At 42.7% G+C, this 26,401-nt stretch overlaps 1 protein-coding gene across 2 annotated transcripts in view; it reads left to right on the top strand.

Moving 5' to 3' along the window:
- Ubxn8 (UBX domain protein 8) overlaps positions 1-26,401 on the top strand; it is a 60,717-nt gene that overhangs the window by 20,996 nt on the left and 13,320 nt on the right. The window contains exons 2-6 of one of the 2 annotated variants that reach the window (XM_045158788.1): positions 6,623-6,745; positions 9,210-9,283; positions 13,509-13,631; positions 19,943-20,080; positions 22,238-22,279. In XM_045158788.1, the coding sequence (XP_045014723.1) occupies positions 6,623-6,745; positions 9,210-9,283; positions 13,509-13,631; positions 19,943-20,080; positions 22,238-22,279 (500 nt within the window). Of the gene's footprint in view, positions 1-6,622; positions 6,746-9,206; positions 9,284-13,508; positions 13,632-19,942; positions 20,081-22,237; positions 22,280-26,401 lie in introns of both variants that reach the window. The other variant, XM_045158787.1, reaches the window with a different exon arrangement.

Genomic DNA, 26,401 nt, shown 5'->3' with positions numbered 1-26,401 from the left:
TAGGTCCAGTTGATCTATGGTGCTATTGAGCTCTATTATTTCCTTGTTGATTTTCTGCTCAGATGATCTCTGTATTGATAATACTGGAGTATTGAAGTCTCAATTATGATGGTATTGGTGTTTATTTCTATTTTGTTGTTTTTATAAACTATGGTGCAGCTGTGTTTGGTGCATGTAGATTTATGATTGTAATGTCCTCTTGTTGGATCATTTGCTTGATGAGTAAGAAGTGGCCTTCTTTGTCCTTTTTGATTATTTTTGGTTTGAAGTCTACTTTATCAGGTAATAATATAGCAATACCTGCTTGTTTATTTCCATTTACTTGGAATATCGTTTTTCATCCTTTTATCCTGAAGTGGTGTCTGTCTTTAGTGGTGAGGTAGGTTTCTTGAAGATAGCAGATAGAAGTGTCTGTTTTTCTGATCCAGTCTGTTAACTTTTTTTTTCTTTTTTTTTTCTGAGGTAGCCTCTCACTCTAGCCCAGACTGACCTGGGATTCACTATGTAGTCTCAGAGTGACCTTGAACTCACAGAGATCCTCCTATCTGTGCCTCCCGAGTGCTGGGATTAAAGATGTGTGCCATTGTGACACCTGGTTCATAACTTGTGTGTTTTTTTTTTAATTTTTATTTATTTATTTATTTGAGAGTGACGGGGGTGGGGGGAGGGAAGGAGGGGTGGGCAGGCAGGCAGAGAGTGAAAGAGGAATGGGCGTGCCAGGGCCTCCAGCCACTGCAAACGAATTCTAGATGCGTGCGCCCCCTTTGCATCTGGCTAATGTGGGTCCTGGGGAATTGAGCCTTGAACTGGAATCCTTAGGCTTCACAGGCAAGCGCTTAACTGCTAAGCCATCTCTCCAGCCCTAAAACTTGTGATTTTTGATGGGTGAATTAAGACCATTAATATTTAAGTTTATGAGGTTATATATAATATTTAAAGTTTGATTTAATCCCTGCCATATTGAGGTGCTTTATGGAGTTTGGTGTTTTCTTGGATTGTATATTTTTTTGAGTCTGCTCTAGTTTTGGTTATTGTGATCTTCTTCCCTCCCCCCCCTTTACCCCCACCCTGCACAAGGTAGGGTTTCATTCTAATCCAGGCTGACCTGGAATTTACTACATAGTCTTAAAGTGGCCTTGAACTCACGGTGACCTTCCTACCTCTGCTTCCTGAGTGCTGGAATTAAAGGCATGTGCCATTATGCCTGGCTCATTTTGAAGGCTCTTGAAATTGGTTGTCTTGACTTCTCTGTGTGGAGAATTCCCTGAAGTATTGTCTGTAGGTTTGACTTTGTGTTTATATAATTATAGAGATGACTTTTATCATGGAACATTTTCCTTTCACCATCTATTATGAGGGATACTTTCTCCAGATACAGTAGCTTGGGTTGGAAGCCTTAGTTTTCAGTCTTTGAACTACTCCATTCCAGGCCCTCTGCCTTTCAGGATTTCTGTTGAATAATCTGAGGTAATTCTGATGGGATTGCTTTTGTTTGTAGTGTGTTGTTTCTCTTCTGCTGCTTTTAGCAGTCTTTTTGTTTTTTTTTTTTGTTTAGAGTTTTAATGACGATGTCTTTTGGAAGTTTTTTTTCTTTGGTCCAGTCTGTTTGGAGTTCTGTTAGCTTCATGTCTTTTTTTTTTTTTTTTTTTGAGGTAGGGTCTCACTCTAGCTCAGGCTGACCTGGAATTCAGTATGTAGTCTCAGGGTGGCTTCGAACTCCTAGTGATCCTCCTACCTCTGTCTCCCGAGTGCTGGGATTAAAGGCGTGCCCCACCATGCCCCCCCAGCCCTGCAGCCAGACTTCTTGATAGAAAAAGCTAAAGCCTTTTTCTGAGGCTCATCGATTCGGAGTCTAGTTTTAAGCATGTCATCTAGTGGTGACTTTAGAGCTATCTTGGAGCCAAATTCTCACATCTTAAATGAAAGGGAGGGTTTTTCTCCCATCTCCTTGCATGGGAGGAGTCTGGGCCTGGGCTTCTCTTTACTGACTTGTCTGGGTTTTAAGTTAGGTTTTAGCCTCTGGTGGAACTTTTAAGTCTTTGATATCCCAGATGTTTTGTAAACTTAATCAACCATTCTCTTTTTAGGAAGGGTTATTCTGATAGTACCTTTTATTAGTCTTGTATAAGCTGTAAGCAAGCCTGGTGGTTGTGATATACTTTGAGGAGTTTGTAACCTGATTAGGTGCTTTAGGATCTACTTTACCAATATTATCCTTTTTTTTTTCAGTTTTTCGAGGTAGGGTTTCACCCTAGTTCAGGCTGACATGGAATTCACTATGTAGTCTCAGGATGTCCTTGTGACCCTCCTACCTCTGCCTCCCGGAGTGCTGGGATTAAAGGCATGTGCCACCATGCCCGGCTCCTTTTCTTTTTTTAATTTACTATTTATTTATTTATTTGAGAGAGAGAGAAAAAGAGGCAGAGAGAGGGAGAGAGAATGGGAGTTCCAGGGCCTCCAGCCAATGCATGCGCCCCCTTGTGCATCTGGCTTTTGTGGGTCCTGGGAAAATTGAACCGAGGTCCTTTGGCTTTGCAGGCAAACACCTTAACTGCTAAGCCATCTCTCCAGCCCCAGCCCCAGTCTTATCCTTTTGACTACTAAAAATCAAATCTGATAGAAGTGACTTTAGATGACTAGGGCAAGAGAGAAAAGTATAGACTAGTAGTTCTCTGGTGCGGGCTCAAGAGAAATCTAAACATTAATCTTGTGACTGAAGCAGGTGGGACAAGCTGAGATAGGCCAAGCCAGCTAGAATAGGCATGTGGAGGGTGTGACATCGTAAAGTTCCTCCCTTTAAGGGCCATCTTGATCCTGCTTAAACTAACTGCCTATAATGGACCCTCCCCTGCCAAATAGGATCTGGGCTTAGCCTAAAAATCTTAGCTCTGTTTAAAGGAATTGATTTTTGGTGAGTTCTGGTCTTTATAAATTTCTCTTGTAATCTTTTTTTTTTTTTTAATAGAACTATTAAGAGAAACTACACCTAATTGACTTATTACCAGTTGACAGAGAAGCAAGTAATTTAGCAAAGAGTTAACCATCCTTAGCAGAAAAACTTAGAATTTCCTTATTAATTATGTCACCAAAAATCTTTATACTTTAAATGGAACCTAGGAAAAATGACAACCAGACTTAATTTATAATAATTTGCTATCTTGTACATGAAGGTTATATTACTTGAGAACAAATCTTGTTGGGCTTAAAGGCGTGCACCGCCACACCTGGATGCTGGGATTAGTGGTAAACTCTGGCACATCTGGGTGCTGTGGTTAAAAAGGATCCCATACCTGGTTCAAATCTTACATTTTTTTAAACATCAGACTTTTTTTCCCTAAATACTAGGGCGTGATCTAAATCTTATGTTAAAAATTTTTTAATTTATTTATGTATTCATGAGAGAGAGAGAATGGGCATGACAGGTCCTCTAGCCACTGCAAAGAACTCCGTACACATACTCTGGCTTATGTGGGTACTAGGGAACCAAACCTGAGTCCTTAGACTTCGCAGACAAATGCTTTAACTGCTAAACCATCTCTCCAGCCCTAAGACTTGTGTTTAAAGGTGGTAAATTAGCCGGGTATGGTGGCGCATGCCTTTAATCCCAGCACTCGGGAGGCAGAGGTAGGAGGATTGCTCTGAGTTCAAGGCCACCTGAGACTCCCTAGTGAATTCCAGGTCAGCCTGGGCTAGAGTGAGACCCTACTTCGAAAAACAAAAAAACCAAAGAAACAACAACAACAAAAAGATGGTAAATTAACATGAAATGTTTGTGTAAAACATTGTAAAGGTATAAAAACAGGTTAAAGTCAACAGTATATAAATGAGCATTTAAATTGCAGGAAGGAATAGAGATAAACCTAGAATTATTATTCTTGACAGTAAGGAAAAACCAGAGGGCAAAATGATCCTTTTTGGACTAGAGAGATGGCTTAGCAGTTGAGGCTATTGCCTGTGAAGCCTAAGGACCTAGATTTGACTCCCAGATGCACATGGCTTACGTGAGTTCTGGGAGTCAAACCTGGAGTTCGTTTGCAGTGACTAGAGAGCCTCGCACACCTATTTTTTTTTCTTGATCTCTAATAAATAAATAAAAATAAAATAAAAAGTGATCCTTTGATTTTCCCAGTAAGAACCTAGCAAATAAGTTAGCATATGAATTTGTACCAGCCACAATCCATTTTAGCCTGGAGCTAGTTATCTGTTAATTAACATTTGAAAGACAGGAAAACTCTACCGTTTCTGCTCAGTTTGGCTGAGCAAAGAGCAAAAAAAATATTTTCATAATTTTTCCGTCTGTAGTCCCTTCATGGTCACCAAATATGATGCAAATTTTTTGTTTTTTTTTGGGTTCATGAGGGGTCCCTCAGAATTTATTAACCCCAAGTTTTGGGTTCTGTCACCTTTAACAAAGAATTAATAAAGACAGACCATAGAAGGGTAAGTTATCAATTATTAAGTATGTTTAGGGTAAATCATGTATTGTAGGGTTTATTTAAGGGAGATTGGGATTTAAAAGAAACTGAGGCTTTTAAAGAGAGATTAAAGCTGCATCACGTGGAACGCTCACTAAAAGAAACTGAGGCTTTTTAAAAAAAATATTTTTACCAGGTGTGGTGGCGCATGCCTTTAATCCCAGCACTTGGGAGATAGAGGTAGGAGGATCACCATGAATTTGAAGTCACTCTGAGACTATATAGTGAGTTTCAGGTCAGCCTGAGCTAGAGTGAGACACCCACCTTGAAAAACAAAACAAAAAAAAACAAAACAAAACAAAATTATTTGAGAGAGAAAGAAGGACATAGAGAATGTGCACAACAGGGCCTCCAGCCCACTGCAAATGAACTCCAGATACATGCTCCACCTTGGGCATCTGTCTTATGTGGGTTCTGGGAAATTGAACTTGAGTCCTTAGTCTTTGCAGGCAAGTGCCTTAAACCACTAAGCCATTTCTCCAGCCTGAAACTGAGGCTTTTAAAGAGAGACTAGAGTAAAGCTGCAAGCATGTGGCGGATAGAATTTAGGAACTTGTGCCGGGTGTGGTGGCGCATGCCTTCAATCCCAGCACGCAGGAGGCAGAGGTAGTAGGATCACCAAGAGTTCAAGGCTACCCTGAGACTACATAGTGAATTCTAGGCCAGCCTGAGCTAGACCGAGACCCTGTCTCGAAAAAACAAAAACAACAACAAAAAGAATTTAGAATTTAGGAGCTTCTGTAAGGAGAATTAGAAGGAAAACACATCTTCCATGTGCTTTCACATGGAGGACAGTTAAGAGGGAAATGGTGAGGCTCAGAAATTCAGAAGAGAAATTCAGAAGAGTAATGAAGAGAATTACACTCATGGTTATCCCAAGTTTATGGAAATTACATCACTAGCAGGCCTGGAGTTAGTGAGAACACCCATGTGGTAGATCTAGAGTGTAATTGAAACATGCACATGGTAGATTCAGACACCAGAGGAAAATCATGCATGTAACCAAAGTGAGAGGTTACCCCAACCTATAAAGTAGAGGCAAGCAGAAGAGTTCCCCAGACCAAGAAACAGTGTTATGCTCTCTGTTCCCCCTCCCCACCTGGGGGAAGCCAGACTAAGGTGTGTCCCTGTGGCCCAAGTGAAGAAGAGATGAAATCCAGAGAGATCTCCACAAAGAGGAAAAGCCCAGACAGAAAGAAGACGAGAGTCTTTATAGTACATATAAAGGGAAGGATCTGACTGGTTTGTAGATTTGGAGGGTAGATCCAGAGTCAGTCCATCCAGGTAGCACATTGGACTTTGAGCAACAGGGCACACTGTAGATCAGTCTCTATCAGACACTACTAATTCCATCTCTGTGTAGAGTTTGCTCTTGTGAAGTGGCTTCTCCTGGTTCTCTCTGGGCCTAAGTCTCTAATTAAAACTACCTGAGGGCTGGAGAGATGGCTTAGCGGTTAAGCGCTTGCCTGTGAAGCCTAAGGACCCCGGTTTGAGGCTCGGTTCCCCAGGTCCCACGTTAGCCAGATGCACAAGGGGGCACACGCGTCTGGAGTTCATTTGCAGTGGCTGGAAGCCCTGGCGCGCCCATTCTCTCTCTCTCCCTCTATCTGTCTTTCTCTCTGTCTGTCACTCTCAAATAAATAAATAAAAAATGAACAAAAAATATTTTAAAAAAAAGTAAAAAATATAGGAGTTCTTGATCCTTTTTTTGAGAAAAAAAACCCAAACATTATTTTTAAAGTTTAGAGAGATCTGATTAGATCAAGAAAAAGAAATAGGAAAGAGTATGAACTCCTGCCCATGCAAAGGCAGGATGGGATGGGTTAAAGGCCACCTGGAAACCCAAATTGGGGCTAAGGAGATGGCTGAGTGAAGGCTGAATTAACCAGCCCTCTTTTGGGGCTGAGCTAACTGACCAGTGCTACGTTCAGCTTCAGTCCTTCCTAGGACTCTCTTTTTGGTATTAAAGGCATGAGCCACCACTCTAGGCCCAGGAATCTTAATTCTAAGAAGGGTTAACTCCTTCCTAAGCAGAGTTGTTTATGGAAAAACAGACTCAGGGAACTCCTTTAGGCAAGAGCAGCCAGCTCCTTCTCTGTCTCTCTGAGAAGAAAAATATGTTTAATTTAATTTTTTTTTTCCCTAAGGAATTAAGGATCTCATGTTGCTGTGTGGCCGAATATTCTTACTGCTCGCTCTGCTTACTATAATCATTTTTGTGACAACATCATTGCTTAACTTATTTAAATCTTCACCAGTTTATCTGAAAGGTAAGAGTATTATTTATGCCATCTTCCACATTTTTCTACTCTAATTTCTTTCCTTGGTTCATCCTACAGTTTTCCACAATAAGAACTGTTGTACTGTTCATTTTGATGTGTAATTTGAAGATGGAGTTATAACTACAGGGATGATTTTTTTCAATGGGCTATAAATATTAAAGTGTTTATGAAGAACTGTATGTTTTTCTTATATATGTTTTCAACCTTGGCCTGGGAAATCGCTTTATCAATAAAGTGTTTGCCTTGAAAGCATGAAGAGGACCTGAATTTGTTTCTTAATATCCTTGGAAATGCCAGGCCTAAAGGTGTGCTCCTTTAATCCCAGAGCCACTGGATACAGGAGGGCTCCTGGAGCTTGCTGGCCAGCCAGGCTAGTCTAATTAGTGAGCTTCAAGCCAGTGAGATCCTGTCTCAAAAATAGTTACATTGAGAGTGCCAGGCTGGGATAAAGAGGCAGGAGGCAGCTGTGTGGGCCTTGAGATTTCCCCAGGGCAAGGGTTGACAGGCATGGCACTGACCTGGGAGGTGGTGGGGCCTGTGCCCTCCAGCATCTGCATCAAACGTTAAAAAAAAAGTTACATTGTTATCTAGGTGTGGTGACTGTTAGGGAGACTGAGGTAGGAGGATTGCTGTAAGTTTGAGGTCAGTCTGGGACTACAGAGTGAGTTCTAGTCCATGAGTTCAGGGCCATCTTGAGACTACATAGTAAATTCTAGGTCAGCCTGGGCTAGAGTGAGACCCTACCTCAAACAAACAAACAAACAAAATTTTAAATTATGCAGTTATGAATTAGCAACAAGAATTTTAACTTTTTGTTTTGTTTTTGAGACAGGGTCTTATATCTTAGGTTGGCCTAGAACTAGTAATCTTCCTGCCTCAACCTCTGAAGTACTAAGATGACAGGCAAATAACACAGCACCCAGCTTAACCGACACCCACAAAGTAAATGCATTAATCACTAAAATTAAGATAAATTTTTATGCTATTTCAGCAGTTTTTATTTACATACTTATTTCTTATATATAATTTAATGCTTTTAATTTTAGAAAATCATGCTTTTCTTATTTTTGTTTCTTTTATATATTTGTTTATTTATTTGCAAGCAGAGAGAGAGAGAGAGAGAGAGAGAGAGGGAGGGAGGGAGGGAGGGAGGGAGGGAAGGGGAGAGAATGGGTGCTCCAGGGCCTCTAGCTACTGCAAACAAACTCCAGATGCCTGCTCCACTTTGTGCACCTGGCTGACGTGGGTATTGGGGAATTAAACCTGAGTCCTTACACTTTACAGACAACTGCCTTAACCACCGAGCCATTCCTCCAGCACGTTAATTTTGTTTCTTTTTGAGTAAGAAAGTTTTGAGTTCTAGAAAGGTTGATTTTTTTGGAGGCAGGTTTCTAAGTAAGGTTTCAATCTAGCTGAGGCTGACCTGGAATAGGCTATGTAGTCTCGGCTTGGCTTTGGACTCACAGCGACCTTCCTACCTCTGCCCCCTCCTGAGTGCTGGGCTTAAATGTTTGTCACCACGCCCAGCAGTTATATTTCATAGTTTTAAAAAATATATATTTAATTTAGCCGGCTGTGGTGGCGCATGCCTTTAATCCCAGCACTCGGGAGGCAGAGGAGGAGGATTGCCATGAGTTCGAGGCCACCCTGAGACTCCATAGTGAATTCCAGGTCAGCCTGGGCTAGAGTGAGACCCTACCTTGAAAAACCAAAAAAAATATATATATATATATATATATTTAATTTAATTAATTAATTTATTTGACAAAGAAAGAGGGAGAGAGAGAGAGAGAGAGAGAATGGGCATGCCAGGGCCTCCAGCCACTGCAAATGAACTCCAGATATGTGCGTCCCCTTGTGCATCTGGCTAACATGGGTCCTGGGGAATCGACCCTGAGTCCTTTGGCTTTGCAGGCAAAAGTCTTAACCGCTAAGCCATCCCTACAGCCCTTTCTTCATAGTTACTTACTTTTATTATAGTTACATTTACTTATTTGGAAACAGGGAGCGAGAGCGAGAGCGAGAGCGAGAGAGAGAGAGAGACAGAGGCAGAGAGAGAATGGGCATGCCAAGTCCTCCTGCTACTACAAAGGAACTCCTATGATCCCAGCAATGGAGAGTCTGAGATAGGAGATTATTGTGAGCTTGAGGCTCACCAGGGGCTACGGAGTGAGTTCTTTCTCAGCCTGAGCTAGAGTGAGACTACCTTGAAATCAACTGTTTTCAGAGAAATTTTTTTTTAAATTAAAATTTTAATTTATTTGTTTGGGATGGGCCCACTAGGGCCACCAACCACTGCAAATGAACTTCGGACTCATGCACTAGTGGGGAATTGAACTTGGGTCCTTAGGCTTTGCAGGAAAGCACCTTAACCACTAAGCAATCTTGTAGCCCCTGTTTGACTTTTTGATGCTATGAATTAAAAAGCACTTTTATGTTTTGATGTCAGAAGACGACAAAGAAGAGAAGAATGAGAAAAGACAAAAGCTTATCAGAAAAAAACAACAAGAGGCCCAGGGTGAAAAGGTAAAGCATAATTTTTAGAATTAATTAATTAAGAACAACGCAAAAATAATACAAATAATCTACACACATTCAATGTATGAAAATTGTCAATGAAAATGTTTACATAATTGGACTGGAGAGATGGCTTAGTGGTTAAGTGCTTGCCTGTGAAGCCTAAGGACCCTGGTTCGAGGCTTGATTATCTAGGACCCACATTAGCCAGATGCACAAGGGGGCGTACGCGTCTGGAGTTCGTTTGCAGTGGCTGGAAGCCCTGGTGTGCCCATTCTCTCTCTCTCTCTCTCTGCCTCTTTCTGTCTCTGTTACTCTCAAATAAATAATAAAAATGAAATGTATACATTTAAAATGTATAAATGTATACATTTAAATGTATACATTTAAAAATGAAAATAAAATTGAAATCTTGCTGTCTTTGTACTAAGATTTTTAACATTTATTGATACAAAATTCAGCAGATAAAAGATAACTTTTTTTTTTCCCCTGAGGCAGGGTCTCACTCTAGTCCAGACTTCCTTGGAATTCACTATGTAGTCTCAGGCTGGCCTCAAACTCAGAGATCCTCCTACCTTAGCCTACTGAGCACTGGAATTAAAGGTGCATGCCTGCCACCACCCCTGGCTAACCCCCTTAATTTTCTTTTTCTTTCTTCTTCTTTTTTTTTTTTTTTTTACCGTAGCCCAGGCTGATCTGAAATTCACTATGTAGTCTCAGGGTGGCCTAGAATTCACGGTGATCCTCCTACCCTGCCTCCCAAGTGCTGGGATTAAAGGTATGTGCCACTACACTCGGCTTTATTTATTTATTTTTTTAAATTTATTTGAGAGAGAGAAAAAAGCAGATAGAGAAAGAATGGGCACACCAGGGTCTCTAGCCCCTGCAAAGGAACTCCAGACATATTCACCACCTTGTGCATCTGGCGTATATGAGTCCTCGTGAATCTAACCTGGCTTTGCAGGCAAGTGCCTTAACCACTAAGCCACCACTCTAGGCCAATGACCTCCTTTATTATTATTTATTTAGTTTTTGGTTTTTCGAGGTAGGGTCTCGCTCTAGTCCAGGCTTTTCTGGAATGCACTATGTTGTCGTAGACTGACCTTGGACTCATGGCAATCCTCCTACTTCTGCTTCCCAAGTGCTGGGATTGAAGGTATGAGCCACCATGCCCTCCTTTTTTGAGACAGGTTTGTACCTTGCAGCCCAGGGTGGCCTTAAACTTGAAATCCTCCTGCCTAAAGTGTCCCAAGTGCTGGAATTATAGGTGTGAGCCACCATGCCTGGCACATCTTGTTCTTGTTTTACATATGTAATATTTTTTTTTGTTATCTGAAGATAGAATTATTTGCTTAAAAAGGAGGTTTGGCACCAGAGAGATGGCCCAGCAGTTGACACTTGTCTGCAAAGCCTAAGGACTCATATTCGACTTTCTAGGTCCCACATAAGCCAGATGCACAGTGACACAAGCATGCAGGGTTGCACATGTGCACAAGGGGAGCTTGTCTGGAGGTTCTAGCAGAGGAGCGCAGCTACTCATATCGAGTGCACAGCTTGGGGAGGGATGCACATGGAGTGGTGAGGGAGAAAGGGGATGCCCTCCTAGCCAGACAGATCAGCTGAATCAATCCTGGTGATCAATGGAGTGACAGATGTCACAGCCAGATTGCCCTCACATCTGCATCTGGAGTTTGATTGCAGTGGCTGAGGCCCTGGCATGCCAATTCTGTCTCTGTCCCTCCTCCTCTCTCACTCTCGCTTTCACATTAACAACAACAAAAAAAGACTAGCCAGGTGTGGTGGCACACGCCTTTAATTCCAGCATGTAGGAAGCAGAAGGTAGGAGGGTCGCCGTGAGTTTGAGGTCACCCTGACACTACATAGTGAAGCCCAAGGACGCCAGTTCAAGGCTCAATTCCCCAGTATCCATGTAAGGCAGATGCACAAGGTGGCACATGCATCTGGAGTTCCTTTACAGTGTCTGGAGGCCCTGGTGTGCCCATTCTCTCTCTCTGTTGCTCTTGAGTAAATAAATAAATGAAAATAAATAAAATTTAGAAAAAAGATTATTTATTTATTTAAGAGGGAGATAGATGAGTGTGCCAGGACCTCCAGCCACTGCAAATGAACACCAGACTCATTCGTCACCTTGTGCATCTGTCTTATGTGGGTCCTGGGGAATCGAACATGGGTCCTTTGGATTTGCAGGCAAGTGCATTAACTGCTAAGCCATCCCTCCAGCCCCCCTCCTTTTAATGCAACCCTCCTTTTCTTTTTAGTGCAAGAGTAAGAGAGAATTGATGCACCAGAGCCTCCAGACAGTGCAATCAAACTCCAGATGCATGCACCCCCTTGTACACATGTGCAACCTTGTCCGCTTGTGTCACTTTGTGCATCTGGCTTATGTGGGACCTGGAGAATGGAACATGGGTCCTTAGGCTTCACAGACAAGCACCTTAACCACTAAGCCATTTCACCAACCCTGGTGCATGCTTTTAATCCCAGCACTTGGGAGGAAGAGATAGGAGAATTGCTGGGAATTTGAGACCAGCCTGACTATATATTGAATTCCAGGTCCAGGGCTAGAGGGAGGCCCTACCTTGAAGAAACAAAAACAAAAACAAAACAAAACAAAAAAACCAAATGCCCCCAAATATCTTTTGGTTTAGGTATTTTTCTTATTTCCTAATGTTGCTTCTTTTGTGTTTATTTTCATCTGTTTTTCATGTTGGAGACTTTCCTTAATCATTTACTACTTCTTAGCTCAGCTCGTTCATATTTAAGATGGATACTCTCAAGGCTGATTGGCAACTCTGTATGCCATGTAAGTGTGTGCATTTATAAAATTTTGTCAGTAAGTACCTGGACTCTGTGGTTTTTAATGTTTCTGTAAGTTACACCTCAGTAAGAAAGAGGAAAGGAAGCTAATTGGAATGTGCACGTGTGCCGAGCCTGGGAGGATGTCTGTCCGTGGCAGCACGGTAGGAAGCTTGAGAGGAATTCAGTTGCTTCCGTGTCCTTTGGTTCACCTTTCCATCTGCCTTGTCTAGGGAAGGCTCTTCTAGGCCTGTGCATGTAGCCCAGTGATAGAGTGCTTGCTTAGCACTGGGTGGGGAAAAAGACACAGAAAGCTGCCTTCCTCTGGGGATAGCGCGTGAGTGCCAAAGCTCACTTTTTCAGTGTAAACATTGCTTTTATTATATTTGAATCAGGTTTCATTTTGCAGCCTGGGCTGGCCTCAACCTCAACAACCTTGGGCTACAGCCTCCTTAGTGCTGGTATTACAGGTTTGTATCCCCACACTTTGACTTCATCTTACATGCCCTCATTGTTTTGGAATTCTCTTCTGCCCTCCACCATGCCTGGCATCTGTGATGCAGTTTCCCTGGTTTATTCTTCCAGAGACTAGACCTTCTGTGCCTGGATATTTGTGGGGGCAAGGTGATCTGATGGTGTAATAGGCAAGCTCAGTAACTGCTGAGCCAGCTCTCCAGCTCCCTAGTTTTATTTTAAGATTACTATGTTTCCCAGGCTGGTCTCATACTGCTGGGCTCAAGCAGTCCTACTTCAGCTTCCTGCATAACTGGACCGGCAGCTGCACGCACACCACACCTGGCTTCCTGGCATTGTAGTCCTTAAAGTATTTTTTATCTTACCAATGCTTTTCCAAAGGAGATCATGTCTTATAGGACCTGACATCAGCTCCTGATTGCCAGGGATGATGTTGCATATGTACTGTTGTATCTGTGGCTCTGGCTACATTTGTTTTGTATTTTTTTTTTTTTTTTGGTTGTTGCTTTTTTTTGGGGGGGGGGTGGGTTTGAGGTAGAGTCTCACTCTGGTCCAGGCTGACCTGGAATTCACTATGTAGTCTTAGGGTGGCCTCGAACTCACAGCAGTCCTCCTACATCTGCCTCCCGAGTGCTGGGATTAAAGGCATGTGCCACCACACTTGGCTTTTTCTGGCTACATTTGTATTGTGTGGAAAACACGGAAAAAAAATGTAGGCAAGCTGCCATATAAGCAGAAGGATAGAACATTTGCTTTTAGTTGCATTATGCACAGATGTGAATTTTATAAAGAAATGAAGAACTGGAGAGATGACTTATTTTGGAAAATCTGAATTAGTGTGAAAACAGTTTCTAAGTTATTCCTGATTTGTAACTTTATAGACATGTAAATCTTTAGAGACGGTAATGCATAGTAGTAACATTCACTTTGTTTTCTTGAACAGGCCAGCAGATACTTAGAGAATGTTTTAAAACCTCAGCAGGAAATGAAATTGAAGAAACTGGAAGAGCGCTTTTATCACATGACAGGTGAAACCTGGAAGTTAACCCATGGTCACAAACTTGGGGTCAGAAAATCTCTCATTTTATATATTCTAATACAGTTATTAGTTATGTTCCTTTTTATATATTGATAAATTTCATTTTGTGCTAATGTTTCCTTTACATAGTTTATATATTGTTAGTACAGTCTAGTTTAGGAGTCATTAATAATGGTTAATATGCCAGTCTTCTCTCTGTCTCTCATATATCTTACTGTGGAACCTAGGCTGACCTCTGACTGGGACCAGTCTTCTGCCTCCTAAATTCTGGGATTAAAGGTGTACAACACCACACCTCATATCAGTTTTTATCTGGTGTATGTAAAGTGATTGTGTATATAAAGTGATCGTGTGTGTGTGTGTGTGTGTGTGTGTGTGAGAGAGAGAGAGAGAGAGAGAGAGAGAGAGAGAGAGAGAGAGCGAGTGAGAGAGAGCGAGCGAGCTAGAGCAGGTGCCTAAGTAGAGGTCAGAGTACAACCTTGGGTGTTTGTCCTTGCCTTCTGCCTTGGTTTTGGATCTCTTCTTGTTTGCTACAGCTATAGCATATATATACCAGGTGAGCTGGCCCATGAGCTCCCAGGGATTCTCCTGCCTTTGCTTCCCATCTTTGTGTATGAACTTTGAGATTACACATGCTTCATCCTATATCTGTCTTTATGTGGATTCTGGGGATCTAAGCTTATAGTGTCATGCTTGCGACAGCAAGTACCCACTGAGTTATCTTCCTATCTTGTCAGGTGTGTGTGTGTGTAGGCTTTTTAAAAAAAAAAATTTTAAATTTTAAAAGTAAAAAAATTTTTATTTATTTGACAGCAGCAGACAGAGAAAGAGGGAGAGAGAAAGGGGGGGAGGAGGGAGGAGAGACTGGGCACACCAGGGCCTCCAGCCACTGCAAACAAACTCCAGATGCATGCATGGCCTTGTGCATCTGGTTTACATGGGTCCAGGGAAGTGAGCCTTGAAGTGGGGTCCTTAGGCTTCACAGGCAAGTGCTTAACTGCTAAGCCACCCCTCCACATCCTTAAATTTTTTTTTTTTTTTAATTTATTTGACAGAGAAAGTGAGAGAGAGAGAAAAAAAGAGAATGGGCATGCCACGGCCTCCAGCCACTACAGGCAAACACCTTAACAGCTAAGCCATCTCATCTCTCCAGCTTATTTTCTCATTTTCTTTTTGACAGAAGTCTTTTTTTTTTTTTCTGCTGCTGCTGCTGGATAATCCAATCTAGGATCTGAGAGCATCTGGATTGTTTTGGCTCTTCCTCCCATTGCCTAGGGCCTTGGGATTATAGAAGGGTGCTGGGGAATTGGAATTCAGATTTGCAGCCTTTTAAGCAAGTGCCTTTAACCATTTTTAGCCATCTCTCCAGCCTCCTCTTTTGTTGATGCCTGTGTGTGTGTATGCATATGCGTATATATATGTATGGAAGCCAGAGGACAATTTGGGGTGTTATTCCTCAGAAACATTGTGCACTTTTTGTATTTTAAGAAAGGATCTCTCATTGGCATGGAAGTCACCAATTAGGCTAAATTGGCTGGCCAGTGAATCCCAGGGAGCCTCATGTCTCTACCTCTTCCCCAGTGCTGGTGTCCCAAGCATGTGCCATCCACCCCCAGCATTGTTACCTGGGTATAGAATTCAGGTCTTTATGCTTGTTTGTGAGTCATGCACTTTACCCACTGAGTTATCTTAAGGGACTTTTTTTTTTTGTTATTGTTTTGAGGTAGGGTCTCAAGTCTAGCTGAGGCTGACCTGGAATTCACTATGTGGTCTCAGGGTGGTCTCTAACTCACAGTGATCCTCCTACCTCTGCCTCCCAAATGCTGGTATTAAAGGTGTGTGTCACCATGCCTGGCTAAGAGATTTTTACTACTATTATTATTATTATTTTGTTTTGTTTTGTTTTGTTTCTCGAAGTAGGGTCTCCTTCTAGTCCAGGCTGACCTGGAATTCACTATGTAGTCTCAGGGTGGTCTCGAACTCACAGCGATTCTCATACCTCTGCCTCCCAAGTGCTGGGATTAAAGGCATGAGCCACCATGCGCAGCTCAGGTAAGAGATTTTTGATAACTAAAGAGCTTCTATGTTGGGAAAGCTCTGACACAATGTTGTCTTTGAGAAAATGAGTAAATCACTGTTCTGGTCTTTGCTGAAATAAGACATCCAGATACAAGGCATAGAAATCCCATTATACCTATCATGCTGGCTCTGTTAATTAGTATTGAGGACAATCTTTTTCATTTGATAATGCAAGTTTACACTGTTAAATTTTCTTTTTCTCTAGGTGTGGTGATACATGCCTTTATTATTATTATTTTTATGTATTTATTAGAAGGACAGAGAAAGAGAGAGAGAAAATGGGTGTGTCAGGGCCTGTAGCCACTGCAAACGAACTCCAGAAGCATGTGCTGCCATGTGCATCTGGCTTACATGGGACCTGGATAATTGAACCTGTGTCCTTAGGCTTTGTAGGCAAGTGCCTTAACAGCTAAGTCATCTCTCCAGCCACACTGATATTTTGAAATTATTTTATCAAAAAGCCAGGTCCAAGCCGGGTGTGGTGGCACATGCTTTTAATCCCAGCACTCGGGAGGCAGAGGGAGGAGGATTGCCGTGAGTTTGAGGCTACCCTGAGACTACATAGTTAATTCCAGGTCAGCCTGGAACAGAGTGAAACCCTACCTTGAGAAACAAAAAACAAAACTGTTGGGCCCTAAAAGGCCTAGGCGTGAGGCCTAGTGGAACTTCCTGAGCCTAGCTAAAGTTTGGCGACCTGTCTCTGGCCAGCTATGACTCAGCAGGATGCCTAAGGGCTTCTGGCCTGCTACTTCCTCGGGTAATTGTAATTACCATTTCAATAGTTAAAGTTTACTATTGGCCCTTACCTCTTCTCCCACCCTAAAATCCCCGCCTTCGTCCCCAACCTGATATAGGCAACTGCTCAGAGTAATAAAGCGAGTTGTTCCTGCATTGCAAAGACTCCCGACTCAGTGTGGTTTTTCTCCGGTGGCCAGGAGAGGTTCTGAGTCGTCCGACGCTCATCATCCCCTCAACCCCTAGGGAGGAACCAGCAGGCCTGGTCCTTCCCTCGGCACTACCTGTGCGGGAAGGAGCCCCGCACAAAACAAACAAACAAACAAACAAACAAACAAACAAACAAACAAGCAAGGTCAACTGTCAGTATGGCTATGAACTGAGTATCATCTCGCTATCAAAGAACCTGAGTGTCAGAACATCAGAGCCGATCAGGTGTTTCTGACAGCTGGTGCTGTAGTTTGCACCAGGGCCTCCTGGGCCTGACCAGTTAGTTTTGGCATTAAAAACTCTTGATTCCCAACTTTCATGTTCTTCCTAGGATAAAAGAAGGGTGAGGGCTGGAGAAATGACTTAGTGGTTAAGACACATTTTAAAAAATAACTTATGCATTTTTATTTATTTATTTTTCTTTCCTTTTTTTCCCCCCCTGAGGTAGGGTTTTACTCTAGTCCAGGCTGACCTGAAATTCACTATGTAGTCTCAGGGTAGCCTCAAACTCACAGTAATCCTCCTACCTCTCCCTCCCAAGTGCTGAGATCAAAGGCTTGTGCCACCATGACCGGCTTTATTTATTTATTTATTTATGAGAGAGAAAGAGGCAGATAGAGAGAGGGAAAGAGAGAATAGACACATTAGGGCCTCTAGTCACTGCAGACGAACTCCAGATGCATGAACCACCTTGTGCATCTAGCTTACATGAGTACTGGGGAATCAAACCTGGGATTTTAGCCTTCACAGGCAAGCACCTTAACTGCTAAACCGTCGCTCCAGCCCAAGATAAAACTCTTAAGAACATTCCTCCAGGCTCTGCCTCCTACTTTGGACCACTTCCCAGTAATGCCATCTGTGAGTCCATGGAGGGATTAATCCACTCATGAAGTGAGAGCCCTCATGACCTAATCCTTTCTGGAAATGCCCTCACACACGCATCCAGAGGTATACTTTTATAGTCTCAGATTGCTCTCAGTCTAGCCAAGCTGACAAGATTAGCTATCAGAGTGGAAAATAGTAATAAAGAGTAATCTTTATAACTTCTGGGAAACATTGCCTTCCAAAGTGATGAATGAAAATGGAAGGTCAAAGTCTGAGTTTGAAACCCTGAGTGGTTATATTTTATGCAGCTCTGGATCCTGGGATGGTGTCACCCACATTTAGGATGGGTCTTCTCACCTAAATTAACCCTTTCTGGAAATACCCTATAGACATACTGGAGATGTTTCATGGTGATTTCTAAGTCCTGTCATTCTGACTATGAATATTAACCATCATAGACATTAACAATAGACCAAAAAATGATTTCACTGGGGCCGGGTGTGGTGGTGCACACCTTTAATCCCAGCACTCAGGAGGCAGAGGTAGGTGTATCACTGTGAGTTTGAGGCCACCCTGAGACTACATAGTGAATTCCAGGTCCGCTTGGGCTAGAGTGAGAGCCTACCCCGAAAAACCAAAAAAATAACAACAACAAAATAAGAAATGATTCCATCCAAGCCTACCTTAGTGAACCCATGAGTGACTCAGAGGCAGCTGCATTACAGAGAAACCTGCTGCAGCGTGGGTGATGACTCACAACTCACAGAAGCTGCACCCCAGGAACTCCAGGCACATTTTGCAGGCTGCAGTTGGAGAGCAGAGAGCACCCTCTTCCCCAGCTTTGAATTTTCCTTTTCTCCCTCCCCTACCCCAGGTAGGGTCTCACTCTAGCCCAGGCGGACCTGAAATTCACTATGTAGTCTCAGGGTGGCCTCGAACTCATGGCCATCCTCCTGCCTCTGCCTCCTGAGTGCTGGGATTAAAGGCGTGCATCACCATACCCAGCTCTTCCAGCTTTTCTTCTTCTCTTCCTTCTCCTTCTTTTAAGTTTAGAGAGACTTTATTAGGTTAAGAGAAGGAAAGGGGAGAATATAAAGAGCTCCTGCCCATGAGAAGGCAGGAGCGGGTAAAGGCTACTTTCCTGAATCTTTTTTTTTTTTTTTGATCTCACTCTGGCCCAGGCTGACCTGGAAGTCAGTATGTAGTCTCAGGGTGTGGTCTCGAACTCACGGGGATCATCCTTCTGTCCGGCTGATTTTTTTTTTTTTAATATTTTGTGTATTTTTATTTATTTATTTGAGAGTGACAGAGATAGAAAGAGGCAGATAGATAGAGAGGCGCGCCAGGGTCTCCAACCACTGCAAACAAACTCCAGACGTGTGCTCCCCCTTGTGCATCTGGCTAACGTGGGTCATGGGGAACTGAGCCTCGAACCGGGGTCCTTAGGCTTCACAGGCAAGCGCTTAACTGCTAAGCCATCTCTCCAGCCCCGGCTGATTCTTATTAGTAATCCTTCTTTCTCTCTTCAGTAAGGAATGCTTCTTTTTGAGGAAATAGCTGCACTGCACATGTCCACACTCTTTGAAGGCATAGATACACTTTGCATTGTCTTGCTTCCTTTGCTGAAGGAAGAAAAGGCTGCCATTCAGGATTTTTTTTTTTTTCTGAGAAATGGGTTTAATCAAAGATAATATATTCAGGGCTGGGGAGATGGTTTAGTGGTTAGGGCATTCACCTGTGATGCCTAAGGACCCAGTTCAATTACCAAGTATGTATGTTAGTCAGATGCACAAGGTAGTGCATGCATTTGGAGTTTGTTTGCAGTGGCTGGAGGCCCTGGTGTGCCCATTCTCTCTCTGCCTCGTCTCACAAATAAATAAAAATAAAATATATTTTTTTGGGCTAATGAGACCCTTTATTAAGGCAAAATAGAACAATAACAAAAATACATATCATATTAAGGAAGAGAAAATGCCTAATAAGGAATGGGCAGATGGCGAGTCCAAAAGCATTGTCTTTTCCTTGTTGCCTTAGGTAGGTAGTACCACTAGTGGGTGTGTTCTCTGAACCTCTAAAAAATAAAATATTTTTTAAAAGATGAGATATTTAGGAGGCAGAAACATGAAGACTGCTGAAAGTTTAGGGCTAGCCTGGGCTACACAGTGAGTTCCATACGCTGCCAGGACTACATAGCAAAACCCTGACTCAAAAGAAAGAACACACAAGAGAGAAACAGAAAGAAAGATAGAAAGAAAAGAAATGCCATCAACCTTCATTCCCTTTGAGACCCCAGATCTGGAAAATGACCCACCAGGTACATGTAGCTCCTGTAACACATTCAGCACCACGCTTGCTTTATTTTTCTGTGTCTAATAAAGACCTAACATTTTTCTACTGAAATGCCATCAGAGTGAAACTTGTAACCATTATGAATAGAATAAAGCCAGTAGAACATGTGTCTTTAGAAATGTTCTCCTGTTTTTGGCCAGGGCGATGAAGATTTGGTGCTTGAAAAAGGGAGTCAGTCATCTTCTGAAACATCAAACCGAGAAGCTTCAGAAAGACGGAACTTGCTGAAGCTTTTGACTAAAGTTTCACCACCTGCTCCACAGCCTGCAAAGAAGAAGGTTTGTTGCTTATCATGGCTTACTCACCTGTGTCTGTGGTAGCCGGAATGTAGTTCTCTGGGCGAGGTGAGGCGATGTACCGTGGCAAGGTGGTCTTTTCTTTTGTGATCAATCATTTTATTAGAAGACGTGGAGGTGGGGGGAGGGTGCTAAAGAGGTCAGTGGGATCTTACATCCTTTGCAGGACAGATCTCCATGGCTGATTGTCATTGAAAGCTGTACTGGTTTTTAGCCCAGATAGTATCTTCCTACCATCTTACAAAGTAATCAGCTTCATTACAAATTGCTTGCCCTATTCACTATTAAGGTTCTGAACCAAATTTTTAGAGGAAAGCTATGAGATACATGATAAGTTAAGAAAATATTTCCGCCGGGCATGGTGGCGCACGCCTTTAATCCCAGCACTTGGGAGGCAGAGGTCGGAGGATTGCCGTGAGTTCAAGGCCACCCTGAGACTGCAGAGTTAATTCCAGGTCAGCCTGGACCAGAGTGAGACCCTACCTCGAAAAAGCAAAAAAAAAAAAAAAGAAAATATTTCCTTTTGAGGAAGTAATTGGATTATGTAGAAATGAAAAATACAGTTTACCAAGGGAAACATTCCTATTAGGTAGCTTAAGATACTATATTAGGGTTCTTTTTAAAAATATTTTTATTGGGCTGGAGAGATGGCTTAGCGGTTAAGCGCTTGCCTGTGAAGCCTACGGGCCCCGGTTCAAGGCTTGATTCCCCAGGACCCACGTTAGCCAGATGCACAAGAGGGCACATGCATCTGGAATTCGTCTGCAGTGGCTGGAAGCCCTGGCACGCCCATTTGCTCTCTCTCTCTCTCTGCCTCTTTCTCTGTCTGTCACTCTAAATAAATAAATAAAAATAAACCAAAAAAATTAAAAAATATATTTTTATTATTTATTTATTTGAAAGAGAGAGAGAGGAAGAGGCAGATAGAGAGAAAGAGAAGGGGCATGCCAGGGCATCTAGCCACTGTAAAAAAAACTCCGGACACAAGCACCACCTTGTGCATCTGGCTTTATGTGGGTCCTGAGGAGTTAAACCTGGGTCCTTTGTCTTTGAAGGCAAGTGCCTTAACCACTAAGCCAAGATCTCTCCAACCCTATTTTTTTTTTTTTTTTTAATTTGAGAAAGAGAGACAGAGAGAGAGAGAAAGAGAATGAGAGAAGGGACACACTAGGGCCTCCAGCTGCTGCAAATGAACTTCAGATACATGTGCCACTTTGTGCATCTGGCTTGTGTGGGCCCTGAGGAATTGAACTGTGGTCCTAGGGCTGGAAGGATTGCTTAGTGATTAAGGTGCTTGCCTGTAAAGCAAAAGGACCACAGTTAATGATTTTGTGATTTAAAAAAAAATTATTTTTATTTATTTATTTGACAGAGAAAGAGGAAAAGAAGGGAGAGAATGGGTGCACCAGGCCCTCCAGCCTCTGCAGATGAACTCCAGCTGCATGTGTCCCCTTGTGCATCTGACTAATGTGGGCCCTGGGGAATCAAACCTGGGTCCTTTGGCTTTGCAGGCAAACACCTTAACTGCTAAGCCATCCCTCCAGCCCTTGTGATTTTTTTTTTTTTTAAATGGTCTCATATAGACCATATTGGCCTCTAACTCTAACATAGCCAAGGCTGGCCTTGAACTCCTTATCCATCTGCCTTCAACTCATGAGTGCTTGAGACACACAATGAACAGCTTTTCCCATTTCTATATATGGCACATTTTTACTTTATTTTTTTTTGAGGCAGGGTCTCAATCTAGCCTAGGCTGACCTGGAACTCACTCTGTAGTCCCAGTCTGGCCTTGAACTCATAGTAATCCTTATTCTTCTGTGTCCCAAGTGCTGGGATTAAAGATGTCAACACACCCAGCCTTTACATAACATCTTAAAAGTCAAAACATTTTGTGGGGAGAGGTGTTACTGAGCTTTGAATACAGTTCCTTGCACATGCTAGGCAAGTACTTTACCACTGACAACCCCCTCCAGCATGAGCTCTCATTTTCATTGTAAACATTTTATACATGTATATTGAAAGAAAAGATGTCTTCAAGCTTAGATGATGCAAACTATATATTAAATAGACCTGTTACTGTAATTTTTGCTCTTTGAAAATGTTTTTGCATTCCTTTGACCAATACTTCCATTTCTTTAGGTTCCTGATTTACCTGAAGAGCCTCCTGAGACAGCTAAAGAAGTAAGCTTATTTTTTTCTTTGAAAATTAAATATATTGGGCTGGAGAGATGGCTTAGCGGTTAAGCACTTACCTGTGAAGCCTAAGGACCCTGTTCAGGGCTCGATTCTCCAGGACCCACGTTAGCCAGATGCACAAGGGGGCACACGTGTCTGGAGTTTGTTTGCAGTGGCTGGAGGCCCTGGCACGCCCATTCTCTCTCTGTCTCTATCTGCCTCTTTCTCTGTCACTTTTAAATAAATAAATAAATAAAAATAATTTAAAAAAAACCTGTAAATTAAAAAAAGAAAATTAAATATATTTTGCATTTTACTTTTTTATTTTTTTGAGGGAGAGATAGAGGCAGAGAGAGTTTGTGCGCCAGGCTTCCAGCCACTGCAAAGGAACTACAGAAGCATGTGCCAACTTGTGCATCTGGCATATGTGGGTCCTGGGGAATTGAACTCACAGTGACCCTCCTACTTCTGCCTCCCAAGTGCTGGGATTAAAGGTGTGCACCATGCCCATTTAAAAGGCTTCTAATTCTGTTATGTCTGCCACATTCATGTCTTAAATATTTCCATCTAGAGCTCTGAGTTGGTATCCATGACCACCATGTTATAAAACAAAAAAAATATGACTTGGCTTTTATACAGAAGCCCCCCCCCCCTTTTTTTTGGTCTTTTCAAAGTTGGGCCTCCCTCTTTTTTGTTCTTTCTTTCTTTAACCCAACTCCAGATGCATGTGCCACTTTTGGCATCTGGCTTTTCGTGGGTACTGGGGAATTGAACCTGGGTTGCTAGGCTTTACAGGCTATTTTTACAGCCCTTAGGGCCTCACTGTAGTCCAGGTTGACCTGGCACTCACTTTGTTGTCCCAGGCTGGCCTTGAACTCATAGGGATCTTCCTACCTCTGCCTCATGAGTGCTTGTATTAAAGGCGTATGCCACCATACCTAACTTAAAAAGCTTCTTTTGAATTTGCTGTGACTTAGTATTCTTGTAGAGCTGAAGATCCATGGTCATCACACCTCAGCAAATACCTTCAGTAATTCCTTTTTGTGATTGTAGAAGAATGATGTTTTGCCTCTAGTTTACAGGTTTGTGCTCCTTAAGAAGCTGGGCATGGTGGTACACGCCTTTAATCCCAGTGTTCAGGAGGCAGAGGTAGGAGGATTGTTAGGAGTTAAGACCACTCTTGAGACTTCTGAATGAATTCCAGGTCAGCCTGGGCTCGAGGCAGACCCTACCTCAAAAACAAAACAAAACAACAACAACAAAAAAATTCAGACTGGAGGGATGGCTAAGTGGTTAACACACTTGCCTGCAAAGCCTAGTGACTCAGGTTCAGTTAATTCCCCAGGACTCACATAAAGCCAGATATAAAGTGGCACATGCATCTGGAGTTTGTTTGCAGTGGCTAGAGGCCCTAGTGTGCCCATTCTCTCTCTTTCTTTGAATAATAATAATAATAATAATAATAATAATAATAATAATACCTGACAGAACTGAGTGTGGTGGCGCATGTCTTTAATCCCAGCACTCAGGAGGCAGAAGTAGGAGGATCACCACGAGTTCAAGGCCACCCTGAGACTACATAGTAAATTCCAGGTCAGCCTGAGCTAGAGTGAAACCCTACCTTGGAAAACAAAACAAAAAAAAGCCTGACAGATGCAATTTAAGGAGAAAGGGTTTATTACGTACAGCAGGGCAGCATAAGCATGAAGCAGCTGGCCCCGCTGCATGCACCGTCGGAAAGAGCGGGGTGAATGCTGGTCTTCAGCTGGCTCCCTCTTTATAAAGTCCAGGATACCGAGTTAGTGCCACCCACATTTAAGGTGGGCCTTTCCCACCTCAATTATCCTAGTGTAGAAAATCCCTCTCGGACATGCCCCGAGGTTTGTTTCCATGGTGACACTAAATCCTGTCAAGTTGACAACTGAGATGAAGCACCACACTCGGTACCTGCAGGACTGCAGTTATCCCACCCACCTTTAGTACTCCTGGCCTCATGGGCCTCCATTCTGTGTGCTGCTTATGGCATACACATCTGGTTTTAAAAAATATTGTAATTTTTTAAAAGAGAATGTTTATGTTTATTTATTTGACAGAGAAAGAGGGAGAGAGAAAGAGAGAGAATGGGCATGCCAGGGCACTGCAAATGAACTCCAGACGTATTTGCCCCTTGTGCATCTGGCTAACGTGTGGGTCCTGGGGAATCAAACTTGGGTCCTTCAGTTCTGCAGGCAAATGCCTTAACTGCTAAGCCAGCCCCCCAGCCCTTAAATATTTTTTCTTTTATTTATGAGAGAGAGAAAAAAAAATGGGCATGCCAGGGACTCTTGCCACTGCAAACAAACTCCAGACACACAGATGTGCCATCCTGTGCATCTGGCTTTACATGGGTACTGGAGAATTGAACCTGGGTCTTTAGTGCCTTAAATGCTAAGCCATCTCTCTAGCCCCAGATATGTTTTTTTAAAAGATATTTTATTTATTTACTTATTTGCAAGCAGAGAGAGATGACAGACAGACAGAATGGGTGCACCAGGGCCTCTAGCTGCTGGAAACAAGGTCCAGATGCATGCTCCACATTGTGTATCTGGCTGTATGTGGGTATTGGGGAATCAAATCCAAGTTGTTAGGCTTTGCAGATAGGCACCTTAACTGCTGAGCCATCTCTCCAGTTCCAGATCTGTTTTTTTCCCCTGGATCTGTTTTACTTTTTTTTTAATATAATTAATTTTTTTTATTGACAACTTCCCAAATTGTAGACAATAACCAGTGGTAATTCCCTCCCACCCCCCACTTTCCCCTTTGAAACTCAACTCTCCATCATACCCTTCCCCCCACCTCTGAGTCAGTCTTTCTTTTATTTTGATGTCATCATCTTTTCCTCATATTATGATGGTCTTGTGTAGTCTGTGTCAGGCACTACAAGGTCATGTATATTCAGGCCATTTTGTGTCTGTCTGGAGGAGCACATTGTAAGGAGTCCTACCCTTCCTTTGGCTCTTACATTCTTTCCACCACCTCTTTCCAATGGACCTAGAGCCTTGGAAGGTGTGATAGAGATATTTCAGTGTTGAGCACTCCTCTGTCACTTTTTCTCAGCACCGTGATGCCTTCTGAGTCATCCCAAGGTTACTTCCATCTGAAAAAAGCTTCTCTAACCAAAAGTAAGAGTAGTATTAATATATGGGTATGAACATTAAGAGAAGTGTTTACCAGGCAGTTTGGTGAACAAAGTGTATACATTTAGCCAGACACCAGCAGACTTTACACCCCTAGGGTTTATGACTACCCCTGTTGTCGGTTTTCAGTATCAGGGATGTATTCTATCCCATGGAGTGGGCCTCCAGTCCAATTAGAGAGTGGTTGGTTTGCCCCATAACAGACATGCCCCTATGGCTCCTGTTGGCTCATTTGGCCTGGCTGGCCAGTTTAAGGTTTGTAGTATCCATTGTTGGGTATCTCCACTGGTGGTTTCTCTTTCTCCCACTGAACTGCATGCAGCATAGATTTTTCCAGCTTTCTGTCAGCTAGTCTACATGGAGGAGGTTATCAGCTCAGTTCCAGCAGGATTTCTCAGTGGCCTTGCAGCCCAAGTATGTGGAGTCTTTTAGCAGTAGGGTCTTACCATCTATTCCTGGTGGGAAACCAAGGGCCTTGTCAATGGCCTGGAATGTTTTGGGGGCATCAGGGACCTCTCTGGTGAACAACTCACTGGAAGCTATCACATCCCTGGCACTGAAAATTTTCTAGTAATAATCTATGGCTTGTGGGTGTTCCATTATCCAGAAGAGTAGGTTTCCACATGACTTAATTAAATCCTCTTAGATTTTCTCCTGCCCCCAGGAGAGTTTCAATCTAGCTCAGGCTGACCTGGAATTCACTGTGTTTCAGGGTGGCCTCTAACTTATGGCAATCCTACCTCTGCCTCCCCAGTGCTGAGATTAAAGGCATGCACCACCACACCTGGCCCTCCTTTTAGATTTTGAATAGCCCTCCCTCCACCTTTCCTTTATTCAGTCTCTTCCCCTGACCTCACTTAGGCCTTTTCACCCCCATTAATCTGTTCTTCTACTTACATACATGTAAAACCATCCTATTAAGTCCCCCCTCCGTCCCTTTCTATTTCCTTTA

The sequence above is a fragment of the Jaculus jaculus genome, chromosome 9 (genome assembly GCF_020740685.1).
Source record: "Jaculus jaculus isolate mJacJac1 chromosome 9, mJacJac1.mat.Y.cur, whole genome shotgun sequence".
NCBI lineage: Eukaryota > Metazoa > Chordata > Mammalia > Rodentia > Dipodidae > Jaculus > Jaculus jaculus.
Note: the sequence above shows the minus strand (reverse complement) of the source record. Positions and strands in the feature narration are given on the sequence as shown.